Raw genomic sequence first — 20944 nt, 5'->3', positions numbered from 1 at the left:
TCCCTCAAATGAAAAGACCTCGCCCTAACTTATGGTGACTAGCCACTATATTTTCCTAATATTTTCTATCAGACCACTTGCCTTTAAGTCACCAAGTAGCTCTGGTATTCAGTGTTCTCCAGTTTTTATGTTCTAAATCTCTTTTGTTGGGTCTATGCAAATCAGTGAGGAAAGAAAGGTTAACTTGCCCAGGGGTAAGTTCATTTTCTTCGGACAGCTCAGTGGCTTTTCTGGCCTTTTCACATGCAAATGAACTATTCCAGGCCCACAACAATTCCAAAGTATAAATGAGCCTACTCAAAGCTTTATATTCCAAAGAAAGTACAAAGTGATCCATTCAAATCTGAAAAAAGCTCACATTTAACTAGGTACAAATGTAAATAATCTGGATGTAGGTATAATCATATATACATACATACATATACATAATATATATGGAGAAAAGTGACTGGCAGTAATTAATACATTTTCTTGCCTTTAGTCTGTGCAAGAATGTTTGTTTTTTCCATAATCAGCTACTGTAGAAAACTCACTTAGCAAACTGTATCCCCTAGATACACAAGATATGAAAGCTCGGAATACTCATTTCATGGTTAAGTCTTTTCCTGGTTAATTAAAACCCACCTCAGAAGGTTTTCAGGTACCTTTATTATTCACGGTTTTGTTAAGCCACAATCTCCTTAAATTGTTCTGCCTCAGTTTCCTTGAATTGTTCTATCTCAGTTTCCCTGAATTGTTATGTCTCAATCTTCTTGATGAATCTACCTTCCTGACCATAAGGACTGATATAATTAAGGCCAGGCGCCCTGACCACTAGCATTCCATAGAGCCATAAAATACAGATGGTTTATTTCAAGATAGGTGGGCATATCTTTTATCTCAGACATCCTGTCAAAACTGAATTTATGGTCTGTTCCTGGAAGTTCCTGCTCACCAATGCTCAATTCCCCTCTGCTTTTGTTTCCCTTATCTCTGAAGTCCTATAAGAATCCCTGGAATTTCTCTCTTGCTGTTGGATACTGTGAGACGTTAGTCTATTCAGCCAATTAATCAAGCTCTCCATTAAAAAAATATCAAAAACTCTCTAATCTCTATCTTGCCTCAGTTTCTCTGGCATTACAGTTTCAGAGTAAATCGTAAGATCATAGATTAAATATTGTTCAGTCTAACTCTTCATTTTACAGATGCAGAAACTGAGGCAGAGAAGATAAGCTATTTATTTGCCTAAGGTCACAATTAATAAGAAGCAGTTAGAATTTGAACTCCAAGTCCTCTCCAAATCTAATGTTTTTTTAATAGAAATTTCTGAGAGGGACTAAAGTGGGAAGAGAAGATCATATGAGAGCTTCAATGGCATGCCATGCCTGAAATACAGTTTAATTTGACCTTGAAGGTAAGATCAAGAGAAGCCAAATGAAAAAGAATCTTCTTCATGGGGCAGCTAGGTGATGTAGTAGATAAAGCACCAGCCCTGAAATGAAGAGGATCTGAGTTCAAATTCAATCTGACATACAACACTTATTAACTGTGTAACCCTAGGCAACTTAACCCAAACTGCCTTACCAAAAGAAAAGAGCCTTCTTTCTTTAGTCATGACCTAGATATTCATATTTAGTCAGGGAACTGAAACTTTTTTTGCATCATTGATGCTTTAACAGTGTGATAAAAATCACTAACCCCTTCTCATAAAAATGTTTTTTTTTAAAATTACATTTGAAGGAATAGTAAATTTTAGCTAAAGATGAATGAAAATAAAGAAGACTTACATGAATTTTCTGTTACCACAATCAAGTAAGCAGGGTAATTGATCTGAACAAAAAGACAGCATAAAGCAATGGCTCTATAAAGGGTCTTTCCAATATTCTGTAGTTGCCAATAAGCAAAAGATAAAGACAAGGAGTTTAGAACCTCTGACTTGGTAAAAGGAAAAAGGAACTCAAATTTCTTAGGGAACTATGTGAAAAAACATAGAACTGAGAACACTGCTAAGCCTTATCTAATAAGCTAGTCTTAACAACTAAAACACTTCTGTAATTTGCCCATCTAAAATGTACACACATCCTCTGAACTGTCAGGCTGTGTGAAAACAGTTCCATCAGCTCTAAATGGTGTAGCCGATGACCCATTACTGAGAGGAAAAGATTTAGGGTTGTGGTTCTGAGGTCCAAAGAAAACAGATTTAGAGCAGGAAACAGGTCATCAAGTCCATCCTTTGGTTTACATATGAAGAAAATGAGGGCCAATTTTTCCAGGGTCACATAATAAGGAATTGGAACACAGGACTTCCCTATCTAATGTTCTTTCTCTTTAAATATTCAATGATAATCTGACAGTTGCAAAAGCAAGAAGTTACTCAAATTGAAGTGCTTGCATCTTGTCAGGAGAGAAACAAATTGTAATTATAAGCAGAACCACTTTTGTGGCAAGTGCCCACACAGAGAGTAATTGCAATAATAACAATGATGATGATGATGATGAGAATATGAGGATAATTAGCATTTATATGGTGCTTTTAGGTTTTCAAAGTGCTCTACACATGTTAATCTCATTTGATCCTCACAATAGCCCTGGAAGGTGGGTGCTATTATTACCCGCATTTTATAGATAAAGAACCTGAGGTAGACAAAGATTAAATGACCTGCCCACCGTTATTGGGATTTAAACTCATATTTTCTTGACTCCAGATCCATTATTCTCACCTCTGTGCCATCTAATTGTCTCTAGGAAAAATGGTACATAATCAAAATGGAATCATAGAATCACAGAGATGGGGTCCACTCCTTGCCCAAAATGTGGAATCCAAATGACTGTCTACTCTGCATTGAATTATTTCCAATGGTAGGGAGCTCTCTCCTGAGATTTGAAGACATATTTGGAAGATGGAAACAAAGACAAGTTACTAGGGATGAACATAAAATTGTAGCTCAGTGTTGTACCAACAGCATCTAAGAATGCTCTGGCCAGAAAGATCCAAGGTTTCCAGTCACTGACAGAGTCAACAAAAAGGGCTTTTACTTGTCAGGAAGCAAAAGGAACATCAGAGACAGGTAGGGCTTTTGCTTACATTTCATGGGATATGGATTACAAGCCAAGAGAAGATTGAATTTTGCTTTCAGTTGTATCCAACTTTTTGTGACCTTATGTGGGATTTTCTTGGCAGAGATACTGGAAAGGTTTGCCATTTCCTTTTCTAGCTCATTTTACCAATGAGGAAACTGGGGCAAACAGGTGCAAATGACCTGCCCGAGGTCACACAGTCAGTAAATATGTGAGGCTGGATTTTTACTCAGGCAAATGAGTCTTCCTGACTCCAGGGTCAATACTCTATCCACTGTACCATTTAGCTGCCCTAAATTATAGCCCAACATACTAAAACATGCTGACAAATGTAATTGCTGTTATTATTGATCTTTAATTTTGGATCACCTAAAAAGAATCACAGGATTGGAAGAGGTAAATGATCTGATTTAGAAAAAAAAAATAGGAAGAACATGAAGTTTTCAATAAAAACGAACAAGCAAGTTTGATGTTAATTTCTAATAAAATTACAGAAGACATTAATGGACAGCAGTCACTAGAAGCCAGCATGATGGGAGGTAGCATGGTACAGTGGCAAGAGCCTTGGCTCTGAAATCAGAGGTCCTGGTTTCAATTTGCTCAGACACAGACTGCCTATGTGACATTAGTCTCTTGACTCATTGGGCTTCGATTGTAAAACGAGTGGACTAGACTAAATAATCTATGAGATCCCTTCCAGCACTAGATGTACAATCCTATTCTTGATCTAGAATGGAGTGGAATAGGCTAAATGCTAATACCAGGTAGAATTGGAAATGTTTGAATGATCAGGCCCAAGAGGGCTGATTGTTAAATTTTCAGTGGGAGCATTTACATACTGGAAATCAGCAAACACCATCCAGAAGGACTTCACTTATTGTTTTTATTGACTGTTCAGATTTAATAAAGTGATGGGGGAAATCATTAAGATGTAGATTAAATTTAAAAGCGTGACATCCCTCCAGCCAGCGTTTGGCAGGTTGTTAAAATTTTGCACCCTTGGATTTGTTCTTGTTCCAGGGCTCGTTAGCATTTATTACTGATGACTTGATTATATATTTATAACTTCTGCAAGGGATGTAAAGTTGAGCAGATTTGATAATAGAATGGATGACACAGTCAGGGTCCAGGAAGAACTTTATAGGCTAGAATGATGAACTGAGTCCAGTGAAATGAAATTTAATCAGAAGACATTAATGTCTTTATTTGGGCTCAAAAAGCCAATTTCTCAAGTATAGGATGTTAAAGACATGGCTATTAAATGGTTCCCATATAAAGAATTTAGGGCTTTTTTATAGATTATATTAGAAGCTTTCCTCCTATGGCAATCTTGGTAATAGGATAATTAACAACTGAAATTCTACCTTCTAACTAATGTGGGGCACTTGGCTTCAGAGAGAGAAAAACACTCTGGCCTCTAGGAGCCACATTTACTATATTTAGGAAGTAACTTTAGGAATAAGAAGAGTGTAGCAAGCTAAGTGTTTAAAGTTGACTTTCTTCTTGAAAAGAAGGAGGGAAGGAAGGGACCAGCACCGACCTTCAGATTTGCCACAATTTAAAAATATAAAAGACACATGGTATGGCTTTCAATTAGGGGTGTGATGGTAAATGTTTAACAACTGGCCTTCCAGAAAAAAAATATGCATGACATATTTTTAAGTTTAATAATTAACATTTTGTTCCTTACTTTTTAAAGTCTAGATAATCAGCAAAACAACAAAATACCTGATTTGTAGCATTTGTCATGTTCTCATTGAAAACTTATTAAGCAGCCATTACAAGCTGGTAAAGAGCTAGCTTGAGGACACTCCTACCCTCACCCTCATGAAGGAATTGCTGAGCAGGCTTAGATCCTAACATGGCTAAGCCCTGACTGACAGAAGTAACAGGCAGTGCTTTATGACACAGGTTTTCACTTGATCTTGTGCTCTTTCTCCTTCTTTTTGCACTCAGGAAATTTGCTCTGGATAGTTCAGGTCACAGTTTTCTCTTTCCAGGTAAACAAGAGAATAGACCTTCCTTTGCCTCTCTTCTTCTGGAAGACTTCATAGCTCTTCTTCTTGAAAAAGATGGTTCTTTCACTCTTTCTGGCAAAGATACAATTCTCTTTCTTCTGAGTGTCTGCCTGTCTTTTAGTCTGCTTGTCTCTCTCTTTCTCCCTCTGTCTTTGTCTGCTTATCTGTCTCTCTCCTCCTCTGTCTGCCTGTCTCTTACTGTCTATCTCTGACTGTCTCTGTCTGTCTGTCTTTCCCTCTCTCTTTTTCTCTGCTAGACACTGGGAAATCCATGTAGTTATATGTCAAGATATGTCTGACCAGACCTTAGTAAGGTTTTAATTGTCATTTTCCTTTTAGATATAATGGTGCATCTCTAAATTTAAAGATTATTATTAAGAATTCTAGTTTCATTACTTATTTTTATGCACATCATAATTTTCCTTTACTGGGAATTACCCTTGATATTCCTCATTACATTTCATCTCTTGAGTAAAACTGTATGTTCATTTAAAGGAGTATAGCTTCATATATGTTCTGTTTTCCAAAAGGAAAATTTTGAGAGGATTGGCTCTCAGCAAATATGAAGTATGTCAATCTCAGTGAGAATAAGCTTCATATGAGTCAGTAAGTGTTCATGTCAGCCAAAAAAGCTAATGTGATCCTAGGTTGAATTAAAACGGCCACAGTATCAGAATAAGGAAGTTGCTAGTCCCACTTTACTTTGTCCTTGTTAGACCACAATTAGAGTGTTGTTCAATCTTTCAGTTGTATCTGATTTTTCATGACTCCAGCTAGGGTTTTCTTGGCAAAGATACTGGAGTGGCTTGCCATTTCCTTCTCCAGCTCACTTTACAAATAAGGAACACAAGAGTTCCACAGCTAGTAAGGATCAGATTTGAACCCAGGAAGAGGAAATTTCCTGATTCCAAGTCCAGTGCTCTATCTGTTGGGTTATCTACCCAACATTTTGAGTACTGTGTTGAAATCTGAATGACACATTTTAAGGGCAGAGATAAATGGTGTTTGGAGGAGAACAATAAGGCTAGTAGGAAGATCAGGGATCATGTTAGATGTGGATAAGTTGAAATTGAGAAAGTTTAGCTTAGGAAAGAGAAAACCTAGGGAAATGTCTTTATGTATTTGAAAGGCTGATATGTATAAGAAAGATAAACAGTGTTTGTTCTTCTTGGTCCAGAGGCCAAAAGTCTTGGTTGAGTTACCGAGGCACATTCCAGCTGGATGGCTGGGAAAACTTTCTAATCATTCAGGCAGTCACAAAACAGAACAGGTTTCTTCAAGTTTTCCATTCCTGACATTTAAGCAGTGACTGGAGGCCCACTTGGCATTAATAATGGAAGGGATCTGAGTCAGGTAGATTAGATGAAGGAATTCCATGTTGTGCAAATGAATTCATCAGGGTTTTGAAGGTTTTAATTTTATACAGTTCCTAGTTTGTTTCTTACCATCTCCTCCCTTACCGTTGGATGGAGTTCCCCCTTAATTTTAGAGAGAAAAGTTTTTAGGTAGAGAGCCCTTGGCCCTTTATAAGGTACATATCATTTACCCTGACAGAGAACAATTGAATGAATGGGGACTTTAAGTGCTTATTATGTGCTATGTTCTTGGGATATAGAATGGGATGTGGTGTCAAATAAATTCACTTTCTTTTAAATCTGTTATTAACATTGTCCTGACTGCCTCAAGCAACAAATTATCCTTAAGAATTTAGGAAGGGTAGAACTAAGAGGATGAAGTAGCAGAAAGAAATAGTGAGCTACAGCCCAAAACTCCTCCAACGAGATCTAGAAAATACACTAGACTCCATTTTGATGAGGAAATCTAAGAAAAAAATCACAGCGAGCCCTTTGTCCAACCCAGATAAGCACAGAGAGACAGACAAGGTGATCTAGGGACCTTAGAAAAAGGGCTGGTCAGAAACCCAGTGCCAGAATATTCCAGATTCCAGAGACTATGCCTAAGGGAAACCCCAGAAATCATATTGGGGCATTGTGCAAGGTGTTGACAAACAGGTGACATCTAGCAACTTTGTCACTCATTGATAGTAAGGATAAAAGTGTTAATAATGAAAGTAGCTATCACTTATACAGTGGGGCAGCTAGGTGGCAAAGTGAACACTGGAGTCCAGAGTGCTGGCCCAGGAGTCAAGAAGAAATACTTTAAATTCTGACTCTGATACTTACTAGCTGTGTGATCCTGGGCAAGTAATTTAACCTGTTTGCCTCAGTTTCCTCATCTATTAAATGAGCTGGAGAAGGAAATGGCAGATCACTCTCACACTGTTGCCGAGAAAACCCCAAATGGGATCACAAAGAGTTATGTATAACTGAAAAATAACAAATACAGTGCCTTCGGAGTCAGACACTGTGCCAAGTACTCTATAGATATCTCATACGATCTTCACAACAAAACTGGAAAGGAGGCACTATTATCATTCCCTTTTTACAACTGGAGAAAATGAAGCAAACAGATCTGAAGTGGCTCACCCAAGGTTATGCAGCTAGTAAATATTTGGATTTGAAATTGAGGCTTCGTAATTCCAAGCCCAGCATCTGCCTCCTTTCCCAACTTGCTGCCTTATTCAGAAGAGGAAGTTAAGAAGTAAGAAATAACTGTGTGATTTCTATCTAGAAGCAGAATGGGGTCTTAGTATCATTTTCTATTGCAGAGTGAACACTGAAGAGGAATAATCAGGGCAGGAATCCCATACCAAAGGAGAGTTTAAGTTCCTTTACTCTGAAGTTAACAGCAATCTTTCATTGTTCCAAAGCCAAACCCAAAGTAGGAATTTGCAGAATTTAAACCAGAAGAGTAATCAGATTTTGCCCAAGACCAAACCACTTTGGAAGTAATAAAATTTGTAAGTGTGCAGCTTGAGTTGTTAGCCTAGAATAACACAATACTCACTACGCCTAAGAAAGCATCAGCCTGATCAGACTATATATTACATCCATCAATGTATAGAATGCAGCCCCAACACAAAATCTGAAATCAGAAAGTAGGTAGAAGAATAAGAAAACAGGAAAAAAAACAAAAAAAAAAAACAATTGTACTTCCGCAAAAGCCGTTATGGTAACAGGTTTGTTCAAAACATAAATCCTGAAGAAAAAATGGTTCTAAAACATCCACAAGCAAAATCTTAGAGAAAAATATAACATGCACAAATTCAACTAGAATTCTTATACAAAATGAAGTAAGAGTTTTGTTAAGAGTTAAATAAGTTTAATTAGAATTTAGTAAATGAAATGAGAACATTAGAGGAAAAAATTGGAAAAGAAATGAGGGCTATCAAAGAAAGAATTGAAGAGGACATTATGAGCTTAGCACAAAGAGATATAAAACTTTGCCTGGAAAATCACTTTCCCTGAAAATTAGAAACAACTAAATAGAAGTCAATAACTTCATTGTTGTTATACAATATTAGAAAGCTAGGAGTATTTTTTTTTATTCAAAAGACTGAAAAAAGAAAGAAAATGTTAAGATATAACAAAAACACCTATGAAACAGATTAAGAAGAATAAATTTAAGAATCATGAAGCTATCTGGACATCAGAAACAACAAAGAATCTAAGCATTTTATTTCAGGAAATCTTAAGAGAAAATTGCCCAGAATGCTTAGAACCAGAAGACAAAGTAGAAATAGAAAGGATTCACTAGTTGCCTTCTGAAAGAATCCAAAAATAAAAACTTCCTGGTACTATGAGCAATCAGAAAAAAAAATTCAATGCCAAGAAGTCATGATCAGAATTACATACTATTTAGCAGCCACCACTATAAAGCAGTGGAAGAGTTTAAATATGATATTTCAGAAAGCAAAGGATATAGCAAAGGATAAAGCAAAGAATCACTCACCCAGCTAAAATTGAGTATAGTTTCATAGGGGGAAAATAGGACTTTAATATATAGCCAACTCCTAAGCATTCCTAATGAAAGGACAAGTTACAATATATAGTTGTGATGGAAGCATATTGTAAATTATAAAGGGGTGGTTCAGAGAAATCTGAGAAGACTTGTATTAACTGATGGAAAGTCCTGTAAAGATAAAACACTTTGAAAGACTTAGGAATTCTGATCAATGTACTAACAGAATGAGATATATATATATACAAATTATATGTAATATAATACATACATACACATATATGCATATATGTATATATGTTTCTTTTAGACCTGGTCATTGCAGAAATTTGTTTTGCTTGATCATACATTTATAACAGGGGTTTTCTTTTCTTTCTTGAGGGAAAATAAAAAGGTTAGTTTTTTTGTCAATAAAAAAAAGAAAATTCAACTTAAAAAAATTTTTTTATAATATATTTATTTAAAGGTAGTTTCAGGAATCTACATTTTACTCTGAAACATTGTGTATGAGAACATTGGAAAAGCCATTCTTTACTGGGCAAAGTAATTTATAAAAGTTTCTCACACTAGATATAAAACATACATATACTCACAAATTGTTACACACTTGATTTGGCTGCATTTGGTAAGAAAATTGAAATAAAGAAAACAAACAAAAAACAAAAACCTCCAAAAATTATCATGCATTTTCCCCCAATCAATATGATTTTTAGAAAAGATCATAATTATATTAGTGACTCTAATATTTCAAATAAAATCAAGAATTTCAGTGGGTAAGTTTTACCAGCCTTACTTCTTATTTTGGAAAGAAAATAATGTAAAAAATGGAGGTTTTTTGCAGTGAGAAATGAAGAGTCAAGATGTGAGATTTTATTTCTATTACTCTTTTTAAATGAGGTACAAATATGGTGTCAAGGAGGAAGCAGGAAAAAATTGGGAAGGAGCAGCTTGTTTCCTAACCTAATTAAAAGATTTTTGGCAAAACATAAAATTGACATTTAAACAATTAAGAAAATGGAGAAAAGAAACCCAGTGGGCCAACATCCATCCATTCATTACAACAGGAAACAAGAGAGGGGCAGGAGTTTTGAAATACCTCTATGATTTTTGTAGAATTGCTGGCACAGAATTACTCTGGAATAATTTAAATGTTGTTCTCTTTCAGAATTGTATTATTCTTCCTAAGAAAAATAAACCTTTCCGAGAACAGCACTGATGTCTTTTGTACTGAATTTATGACCAGGAGTCAAATTCCATGAATTCACAAAAGCTGAATCGTGCCTCCTCAGCTTGCTCAGGCAAGTACAAGAATACAAAATGAATTTACATTTCTCACCTTGAAGCCCCAAGAGCAAATCCCTACCAGGTAGAACAGGGCCAAAAATCACAGTTGTCATTTTCTTTACTTGATCTTAAACAAGTGAGGTCCAGCAGAACATATGACCTTGACCTTACCAACCATGACATATTTTAAATGAATATCCATTCAGAAGAAATGTATCAGCCGGACACCAGCTAGGGCACTACTTGCTGTAGTGTTATGTTTCCTCATTTTAAAAGAAGTTATATTAATTATTTTTATTCTCTCCCTCTTTAAAAATTTAGATAAGAGGAGAGTGTAATTGGAAGATGCATGGAGCAGGGTGCATGGGGGGAAGGTTTGAAATGAGGCCAAAATGAGCATTCCAAAAATCTTAAGCTATTTGAAATGTAAAACTGCATCAAAAGTTTTGGAACACCTTGTATAAGCAGGACAGTAAAGAAACTACTCTGGAAAGAAGAAAGGTGACAGAAAATTAAGTGGTAATAAGGAAGGACTAGATCATGAAAAGGTTTGAGTTGTATTTTGATTCAGAAGGCAAGAAGGAGCTACTAAAGGTTATTGAGGGCTTTATTATTAACTATTTTGTTAGAGGAATTAGAAGACTGAAAGAAAGTTTTTCATGATAGACGTGGAATTTCTGGCAGTAAGGATGAATTGGTAAGGGATCCTTTCTGGTACTGTCTCCAAAAGGAGCAGATAAAAATATCTACCGTTGCTGAGCTGCCCTCAATCTTATCTGCTATTTACTGCTATTTAAGTAACTTGATTACACCTCCATCTTGTTTTAAGCCACCAATATAACCATTAGAATCTGTTAAATATTAAAGATTTGGGAGCAATGGGAAGATAGTCTAATGTGCTAGGAAATAGCCAATTCCAAGTTTAAATCTATGAGTACTTTGCATGGACTACATCAGTGATCAGACATAATGCTGCCACTGTTATAGTTAATCATTGGAATATGGTATTGACTGACTTTAGGATCACAAAAAACCTGCTTCGAGCCTGGGGCATCCAAGTTTTTTATTTTTTATTTTTATTTTTTATTATTATTATAGCTTTTTACTAACAAAATATATGCATGGGTAACTTTTTAACATTGACCCTTGCAAAAACTTCTGTTCCAACTTTTCTTCTCCTTCCCTCCATCCCCTCCCCTAGATGGCAGGTACTCCATATGTGTTAAATATGTTAAAGTATATGTTAAATACGATATATGTATACATATTTATACAGTTATCTTGCTGCACAAGAAAAATCGGATTTAGAAAGAAGGTAAAAATAACTTGGGAAGAAAAACAAAAAGGCAAGCAAACAATAACAGAAAGAGTGTAAATGCTATGTTGTGGTTCACACTCACTTCCCAGTGTTCTTTCGCTGGGTGTAGCTGGTTCTGCTCATTACTGATTAATTGAACTTGATTTGGATCCTCTCATTGCTGAAGAGAGCCTCTTGATCAGAATTGGGTATCCAAGCTTTTTGAAGTTATCAAACTTTTATGCCCAAGGATGAATGAAGGGGAAGCTAGGTTTCCATCTAATGGATTTTGGACTCAGGAGGATCTGAATTCAAATTTGGCCTCAGACATGTATAAGCTATGTGATCCTGAGCAAGTCACTTAATCCTATTTACTTCCCTTTCCTCATCTGCACAATAAGCTAGAAAAGGAAATGATAAATTTGAGTATCTTTGTCAAGAAAATCTCCAGTGGAGTCACAAAGAGTCAAAAATGACTGAAATGACTGAATAACAACAAAACTTATGGAGCTCCAATGGTGTGTTTCTCCCAATGTTTATCAGTCAATATCAATTGCTTGGTAAATTGTAATTAGCTGTTAATTTTAAAGGTATTTACTAAGGTGACAATAGTAAAAACAATTTTATGAAACTCCAAGTTCAACAAAGTCCAAATAAAAAGTATGACATTATTATCCTTTATTATCCTTGCTAAAGCACTTATAGAATTTATTGCTTAGTTATTTTTTTTTCAGATTTTAGTAATCTTATTACTATATTTCATGTTGAGTATGGCTAAAATTATATATAAAGAAATATATGTGTATGTTTGTATATATTTTGATTTATATTGCTGAAAAAACTTTCATGTGCAAAGAGGAGAATCATGGAACAGGATAAGTAGAATTTGGATTAAGCTAATTTGATTTTTTTTTTTAAAGAAAAGAGTATCAATCAATTATTATGCAGAAGAAAGGTCATCATTGATGGAAGTGGATTTCTTCGACAAAGAGAAGATCTAATTCAGTTCCAGTTGATCAATGATGGACAGAAATAGCTACATCCAAAGAAAGAACACTGGGAAATGAGTATAAACTGTTTGCATTTTTGTTTTTCTTCCTGGGTTATTTATACCTTCTGAATCCAATTCTTCCTGTGCAACAAGAGAACTGTTCGGTTCTGCACACATATATTGTATCTAGGATATACTATAACATATTTAACATATATAAGACTACTTGCCATCTGAGGGAGGGAGTGGAGGGAGGGAAGGGAAAAGTCAGAACAGAAGTGAGTGCAAGGGATAATGTTATATAAAATTACCCAGGCATATGTTCTGTCAATAAAAAGTTACAATTATATTAAAAAAAAAAAAACTCCAAGTTCATTTTCCCATAAATCCACACTAAGCCCAGAAGAAAGTGAGCTCTAACTTAAAGAGCTCAATATAGATTCCCAGCTCCAGGAAGTCCTTTTGATGAAGTTCTCAAGATGTTTCCCTGAGGGAAGGTACAACTTTTTTATAGGGCTTCCTGAAATTCCTTGAATGTACCTTTCCTCACAGTATTCAGTCTATTCTCAGCTCCTGATTCAGACACTAACACCAGCTGTCCCCATCTTAGGGATATTCCTAGGACATTTAAATTCACAAGTTTCCTTTAGTCAAGCACCGGGAGCATTTGTGTGGAGCTCAAGGCTCTTTTACTCCCCACAAGGGGGGCATTCAACTTAAAATTCCAGAGGCTTGAATTTTTTGTTTTTGACATGGCTTCAGTATTTTAAAGATGACTTATAGAACATCTTCTCAACTAATCTGAACCAAAATGTCTGTGTACAGGGTCTAGCATTTGGCATTTACTTTATGTGCGATGAGTTAACTTGGTTGAGTTAATTGACCTTTACTCTTATGCCAATAATGAATGTTTTGATAAAAAATTAAAATAATTCAAAAATACAGTAATTTAAAAAAAACACCAAAATTTAGTCTAACTCCATAGTATAGAAAATTATATGTAATAGTAATAGCTAGCACTTATCTATTACTTTAAGGATGGCAAAGCAATTTATATATATTATTTTACTTGATCCTCACAACAATCCTTTGAGGTAGATGTTATTATTATCCCTATTTTACAATTCAGGAAATTGAGGCAAAGTAAACAAGTGAATAATTTAAAGCTGGTATACGTTTGAAATAGGACACATATTAGGCATTGGGATCTATGGTGAATTGGGCCCCTTTTTAAACCATTCTGCTAGAGTTTTTCAATACCAACACATTCTATTAGAGGGTTAATTCAATAATTTCTCAATTGACAATGTCTAGCATCTCTTCATCAGTCACTCAATAAGTATTACTCAAAGTGAATTGAATTAACCAAGCATTTAATTAAGTGAAAAGACCCATTTAAGTGAGAAATAAATCCTTGCTTTTCCATAAGTACCCAGCTCAGTGGAAAGGAAAAGAAATATACTTAAAGTAAAAGAAATGAGCAACTATAAGTTTCATAAACAAAGAACCTGCACAGTACAAACCAAGGCAATCTTCCAAAAGTAAACTCTGCTAGGTACATCTCAGTGGAAATAAAATAGAAAATCCTTCCTGTGGCCAAGAGTTCCATTGCAAATTGAAATGTTCAGTCTTGGCACATGTACAAATTCTCGCCCTTTATTTATTCTAGCCAATTTTCTTCCTTCAAGACTCTTTGGTGTCGTGCCCACCACCACAATGCCGCAGGGAGAGGGACGGCATGAATTGTAAGACAAGTCTGCACTGCCAATAATCTTTCTGCCTGCCTCTCCCTTCCCCCACAATGGGGCTCCCCACCATCTAGTGAGCTGAATTCCCCAGAGGACTCAACAATCCTTCAAGAGGAAAAGGAAGACTGAGCTTCTAGAAAAGACTGGCTGGGACATCAACCATGTTTTTTGCTGCTTTTACTTCTTAGCTACTTACAATCTTTTTACTTCCTGGTGTGTTGGCGTGTACACAGGAGGATAAGCAAAGCAAAGAAAATGATAAGTCCTTCTCTTTCTTTACCTCTCTGCAACATGTGACAAAGTTGGAAAACCTCCCTTCTGGATACTTTCTTACTGGGGATTTTGTAATGCCCCTCTGTCCTGAATAGGGCCATCATACATGTCCAAATGGGAGAGTGTGTCCTGGGACTTGGTCATCGGTTTTTTCCTCTCTCTATATTCTTTCTTGGTAATCTCATCATAGTTTGGAAATGGTAGTGTGGACATTTAATTTCCTTTTTCCTTGTTTTTGAATAAATTGTAATCCCCCTGTCTGAAATATTCTATCTCCTTACCTCTGTTCTTAGGAAACTCAAATTTCCCTCAAGGCTCAGTTATTTTCTTCTTCCTATAGGGCCTTTTTCCCTCCCTGATTCAACAAGTGATAATATTGATCTTGAAAGCACTTACTTGGAATTTTTGATGTATATATTACATGCTTACTCATTAGTATACTCGGGCTTCCCCTGCAGAATGTAAACTCACTGGGATTATGTTTTTTTTTTTTGTCTTTTTATCTCTAGCAGCTAGCCTAGTATCTGGAAGAGTAAGCAGTTAATAAGTGTTAGTTGAATTGAATTTAATTCTGTGTTCTATTTGTGATGAGCCCATTCAAGGTTCAAAACAAAGTATTAAGTAAAGTTTTCTTAATTTTGAAGGCACCACATACCTTATGTGACAATAATATGTTTCATTCATAACTAAGCAGTTTGCAAAGCATGGAAGCATTGTGGCAATGATTCAGACTGAATGAAAAATAATGGGGGCACCTAAGTGATGCAATGGATAAAGCACCAGTCTTTAGTCAGGAGCACCTGAGTTCAAATGTGACTTCAGGTACTTGACACTTACTAGTTGTGTGATTCTGGACAAGTCACTTAATGCCTATTTAAAAAAAAAAAAACAGGAAGGAAGAAAAATAATAGCAAAAATGGAATCCATTGAGAAGTACAGGGGAGAAAATAGATATTAAAGTCTCTTCCTTTAGAATGAGAAAAGGAAATATGTGAAAGAGGCTGGTAAGTCATAGGAAAGAATTAGCACCTAGGATCAAAATTTAACCCAAACCAAGCATCATTTAGAGACACTTCTATCAAAAGAAAAACAATGACATCAAAGAAAGGCTGAAGCATGAGTGTAAGAACAAAATTAAGGGAACGCTGAGGATGGCTACAGTATAGAATGCAAGCACGTCTATATAAGGACACGTGATAAAGCCACAGAAACTTGAGACCCCACCGAGCAACACAAAATAGAATCATGGCAACAACATGTATTCATAAAAGACTTATTGGAAAGAGACAAGATGGACATACCTTCATTCCAGCTGCAGCTGCTGGGCCGCTGGGATCCACAGCTTGTATATGACATGGCTTGCTTCCTCTTACAACAAAGCCCCATCCCACTGCATCACCAACAATCTAGTATCCACAGGAGAAGAAAAAAATCAATTAGGAATTTTTGGAAAACACCTTGTAAACTACCTTTCATTTCTAGGGAGAATTTTATTTCCATCAACAAACATTTATTAAGTACCCACTATGTGCCAGGCACTGTGCTAAGTACTGGGGTGGGGGTGAGGTTAGAAAATAAATAATTATTACTCTCATTTATTCAGGTTCAGTTTAGGTTTTTTCAGAATAATCCTGTGAGGCAGCTAGTACATTTTGTAGTAACTCCATTTTGCAGACGAGAAAAGTGAGATTTAGAGAGGATGAATGGATTACTCACAGTAATACCTCTAAGAAATGGCAAAGCTGAAACTTATATAAATGTCTCCTTATTCTGGATTTTATACTTGTCCCCATTATAATGAGCTGCCTCTTTCAAGCAGAATATGACAAATCTTGTCTCTGCTCCAGGTTTAACTAAACTGATCATATTATTAAAATAACCTAGCATAATAATTATCGTCCTAATGGCTGATATTTGTTGCTGTTGTTCAATCACTTTTTTCTATTTGTGACTTCACCTGAGATTTTCTTGGCAAAGATACCAAAGTAATTTGTCATTTCCTTCTCCAGTTTATTTTACAGATGAAAAAACTGAGGCAAACAGACTTGCCCAGGATCACATGTGAAACCAGATTTGAATTTAGGAAGGGGAGTCTTCCTGATTCTAGGCCCAGCATTCTATTCATTGCACCACTTAGCTTAAATGGCTGATACTTCTACAAAATGAAAGGCTGGTGTTTAAATCCTAGTTCTGACATATATTGCTTATGTGTTACTAGGCCAGCCACCAGACCTTTAAGTGCCTCTTAGGGAACTCTTTAAGACTCTCAGTTATAGCTGAAGGATCAGCCTAATGTAGACTTATGAATAAAATCACAGTTCCAGACAAGGGAGAACCTAATAATTGGCTCTGCTAAAAGTTTTCTTTGTGGAGAAGGCATGTGAATGACCAAAATAATGCAAAGAAAAACAATAATGAAAAACATTAGAATTCTGATTAACACAGTGACTAATCCTGATTTTTAGAGGACTGGAAACAAAACATATCTCTTAGGGGAAAAGTGGTGGACTATAGTTGCAGAATGAAGCATACATTATCAAACATGGTTATTATATCGTTTTGCTTTCCTTAATTCCATTTCTTTATTATAAGGGAATGTTCTATTTGAGGAAAAAGGCAGATTTAAGATATAAAAGCTATTTCTAAAAGATATAGTGGATAAAATAAAAATTTAAAACCCTTAGAGAGAGGTACTTGACTTGCTTGTAGATCATATTCTAAAGGTTTGTAAGTTGACTGTTTCAAACACATTTCCTCATAGAAATGATGTTTTATTTATAATGGCTAAGTTTCCATACTAGTCTATAAGCATTTAACCCATAATATAACTAAGATAGTGTACATTGTAATAAAAAATAATGCCACAGGCCAAAACTATGATAGTAGTTACATAAAATAGAAACATCAATAAAATTATTTAATGTTATTTTGATTATTAGTGCTTAAGAAGTAAGTTTAACTAAAGGAGGATATAAAGGTAGATTGAAAGGTGTGGGGATTCAGAAAAAAATTTCAAGGATGAGAGATTTTATTATGTCTAATTCCATTTTTTTTTTTTAAATGTAGCTTTTCCTTTGCATAGGTACATCACTATCTTGTCCTTACACTTAGCCGTTACTTTTTTTTTCCTTGCTGAGGCAATTGGGTTAAGTGACTTGCCCAGGGTCACACAGCTAGGAAGTGTAAAGTGTCTGAGTTATTTGAACTCAGGTGCTCCTGACCAGGGCTGGTGCTCTATCCACTGTGCTACCTAGCCGCCTCTTAACCCTTAAAAAAGTATTAGGCAGAGTAGGGAAGAAAAAGAAGTATGAAGAAAAGACTTTCTTCTGGATCACTAAGTAAATTTTCAAAAAGAAGAAAGAAGAAGGGGATTAAAGAGAATATGGATATGCCCTAGAAAAAATTGATCATGTCAGTTGAAATTGATTGTACTCCAAGTTAGGAAAGAAGAAAATGAGAAAGTTTGGTGTGTGTGTGCACAGTCTTTCTGAGGCAAGAGAAAAGAGACAGCACGGAAGAGATTTTTGGATCAGACCTTATTATTCACCAGGACATCTATCAAGAATCATCATTCACCTGGGATATTTTTGTTTTCTTCTGGTTAGAGTTGAAGTGATGGTGGTAAAAATATCCTATAGGATCATGGAATCTCAGAGTTGAAAAAGAACATAGTGGCAACTTAATACAACTCATATATGAAAGGAATCCCTACTAAGCCCTACTCAACAAATGGTAGTTGTTCAGCATTGACTTGAAGACCTTCATTGAGAAGGAATTCCTAAAGCAATCCATTCCATTTGGGGATATTTCTATTTGTTAGGAAATGTTTCTTAACATCTACGGTTGCTTGTCTTCAGAGTGCACAAATATCAAGAGTCTGGTGGATATCAGTAAGGTAAAACTACATTATTAAAAGCACTGTTTTGCTTCATAGACTCATGAGATCATCACTTGAGAAAGTAACTTCCTCATTTATAGCTGAGAAAAATGAGGAACAAAAAATTAAGTGATTTAAAGTCACATAAGCAGTATGTAGAAAACGGAAGATTCAGACCAGTATGTTCTAATTCTAGGCTTCCCTGGTGCCATGCTTATAAATACAATATAATCTATCTTTTCTTCTTCTTCTTTCCTTGTCAATCTCCAATACTGATCCCTCTATTTTCCTCTAGATTTTTCTCAGAATTTAACTTGAATTTAGGAGGATTGTATTATTTGTATTTCAAAGTGTAATTATATTTGGACAATGCATTTTCTTTTAAGATTAAAAGCACACATTGAACAGAACAACATGGAAACATGGAACAATGCCAGTATAACTGCAACATATTGAATTCCTTTTTCCATGAATAATTTTATGATTTAAATGCCTGAAGACCAGGAAACTTTTTTTTATAACTAATTGTTAATAATTATATTAGTAACTACAATAATTACTACAAATGCTATGATATAAGTAACAATTATTAATAATCATAATACAAGCATTTTAGGTTTACTGAATTCTTTACATGTTAACTCATTTATATATACATGTACATATACATATATATACAATGCAAAATCAGAGTCATGTTCACAGCAGTTTATACTCCATATACTAAATTACACAGGAAAATAACCAAAGGACCTACAGTAAAAGTCTTTCTTGCATAAGGAGCTCCAGGTGTCAGGAGTTCTTCAGAAGTGACTGGTCTCTTTAATACTGTGAAAACAAGACATAGATTATTTAATATAAGCTTCAGGAAGCAAATATTTCACAAAGCCCATGCAAAATATACTTTGTTATTTTCTCCAGATCTCATACTCTGTAGGTTTCTTAATTTGAATTTTCATGAATATTCTATAATGACCCAAGTTATAAAGGCCTTCCTTATTCAAAGGATGGACCAATGATCCAAGTATTATATGTAGCTGGATGAAGACACAGTGTACTGCTATATTCTTAATCATTAACCACCCAGGAATGGATTTTCCCTTCTTTCCTCAATATATTGAAAAATTCAGCTACTCTAAAAGTTAGATAACTCCTACCATCCAAGTAGTTAGCTATTACTCTTTCCCCTTTTCATAGCTTTTGGAATTCAGTCACTACTTGATTTTTTTTTTCTTCAGCTCCATGAAAATATTGAGAACCCCTCAAAAAAGTCCTTAATGATTTTTACCATATGATATCATAAGACAATGCCACTTATTATAGAATCATGAACATTTTTTAAGAGCTGGAAGGAATCCTAAAAATGACCCAGTGTCCCTCAATATACACACAAAGAAAATTAAGTCCAGAGAGAGATGAAACTATTTATCTAAATACACAAATATTTCTAAATGCTATATGGCAAAGTTCAGCTCTTTGGAAATATCTCATCATCCTTACTGCCTTTCTTGCTCAGAAGTGACAGAAGTAAATCTGGGGATTCCTCAGAACTACAATAAATTCTAAGAATTTTGAGCTTCATGTCAGCTCTGATAATTTCTTAAGAGCACAGAGATAGGGAAACAGCCTTGTCCTTTCTAGTTTTGGCATCTTTTTTGAAGGTAAAAAGTAAAATCAATCCCTCCACTTTAGCTCAGGCCCTGATCACTTTTTGCCTGAATTTTTTCAATATTTTTCTAGTTGGTTTCCCTGCTTCTAGTTCCTTCCTTTCCCATTTTTTTGGTAGTTGTTCAGTTTTGAGATGTATCTGATTCTTTGTGACTCCATTTGGAGTGTTCTTGGCAAAGATCTTGAAATGATTTACCTTTTCCTTCTCCAGCTCATTTTTACAGATGAGGAAACTTGAGGCAAATTGGACAAAGTGACTTGTCCAGGGTCACATAGCCATTAGTGTCTGAGACCAGATCTGAATTCAGGGATCTGAGTCTTCCTGATTCCAAGCTTGGCACTGTACCCACTATCCCTTTTTTCATTACATTTGCTAAATTAATATTCCCAGTATGAAGATGTGATCATGTTACTTTCCTTCTCAAAATGTTGTTGATTCCTTATTTTCTCTAAGATTATCAAAATCATCAAATAAAATTATTAATCTTATATTTAAAAACTTCATGATTTGGATCCCAAATAACTTTTTGGTATTATTATATCTTACTTTCTTTCTCATACTCTCTAGTCTAGCCAAGCTGGCCAGTTAGCTGGTTTCTATATATAGTCTTTCATTTTTCACTCAACTGTGCCCCATATCTGGCAATTTCATTTCCTAGAAATTCTAGCTTCCTTTTAAAGTTCAGCTCAGGTGCCACCTCCTATATGAGGCCTTTCCAAATATTCAGTTTTTAGAACACCTTCCCTATTAAGATTATTTTGTATTTATTTGTTGTATTTTATTTTTACTAAAATTTATTAATGACTTACTATAACATACGATATCCCCATTCCTCATTAGAATGTAAGCTCTGGAACAGCAGGGACTTT

The 20944-nt window shown here is 35.3% G+C and overlaps 1 protein-coding gene across 1 annotated transcript in view; it reads right to left on the bottom strand.

Moving 5' to 3' along the window:
• DEPTOR (DEP domain containing MTOR interacting protein) overlaps positions 1-20944 on the bottom strand; it is a 187810-nt gene that overhangs the window by 33265 nt on the left and 133601 nt on the right. The window contains exons 7-8 of the mRNA XM_051971027.1: positions 19164-19234; positions 15831-15935 (exon numbers count right to left, since the gene is read on the bottom strand). Coding sequence (XP_051826987.1) covers positions 15831-15935; positions 19164-19234 — 176 coding nt within the window. The remainder of the gene's footprint in view (positions 1-15830; positions 15936-19163; positions 19235-20944) is intronic.

Source organism: Antechinus flavipes, chromosome 1 (assembly GCF_016432865.1).
Source record: "Antechinus flavipes isolate AdamAnt ecotype Samford, QLD, Australia chromosome 1, AdamAnt_v2, whole genome shotgun sequence".
NCBI lineage: Eukaryota > Metazoa > Chordata > Mammalia > Dasyuromorphia > Dasyuridae > Antechinus > Antechinus flavipes.
The sequence above is the reverse complement of the archived record's forward strand: the minus strand, read 5'-3'. Positions and strand labels throughout refer to the sequence as shown.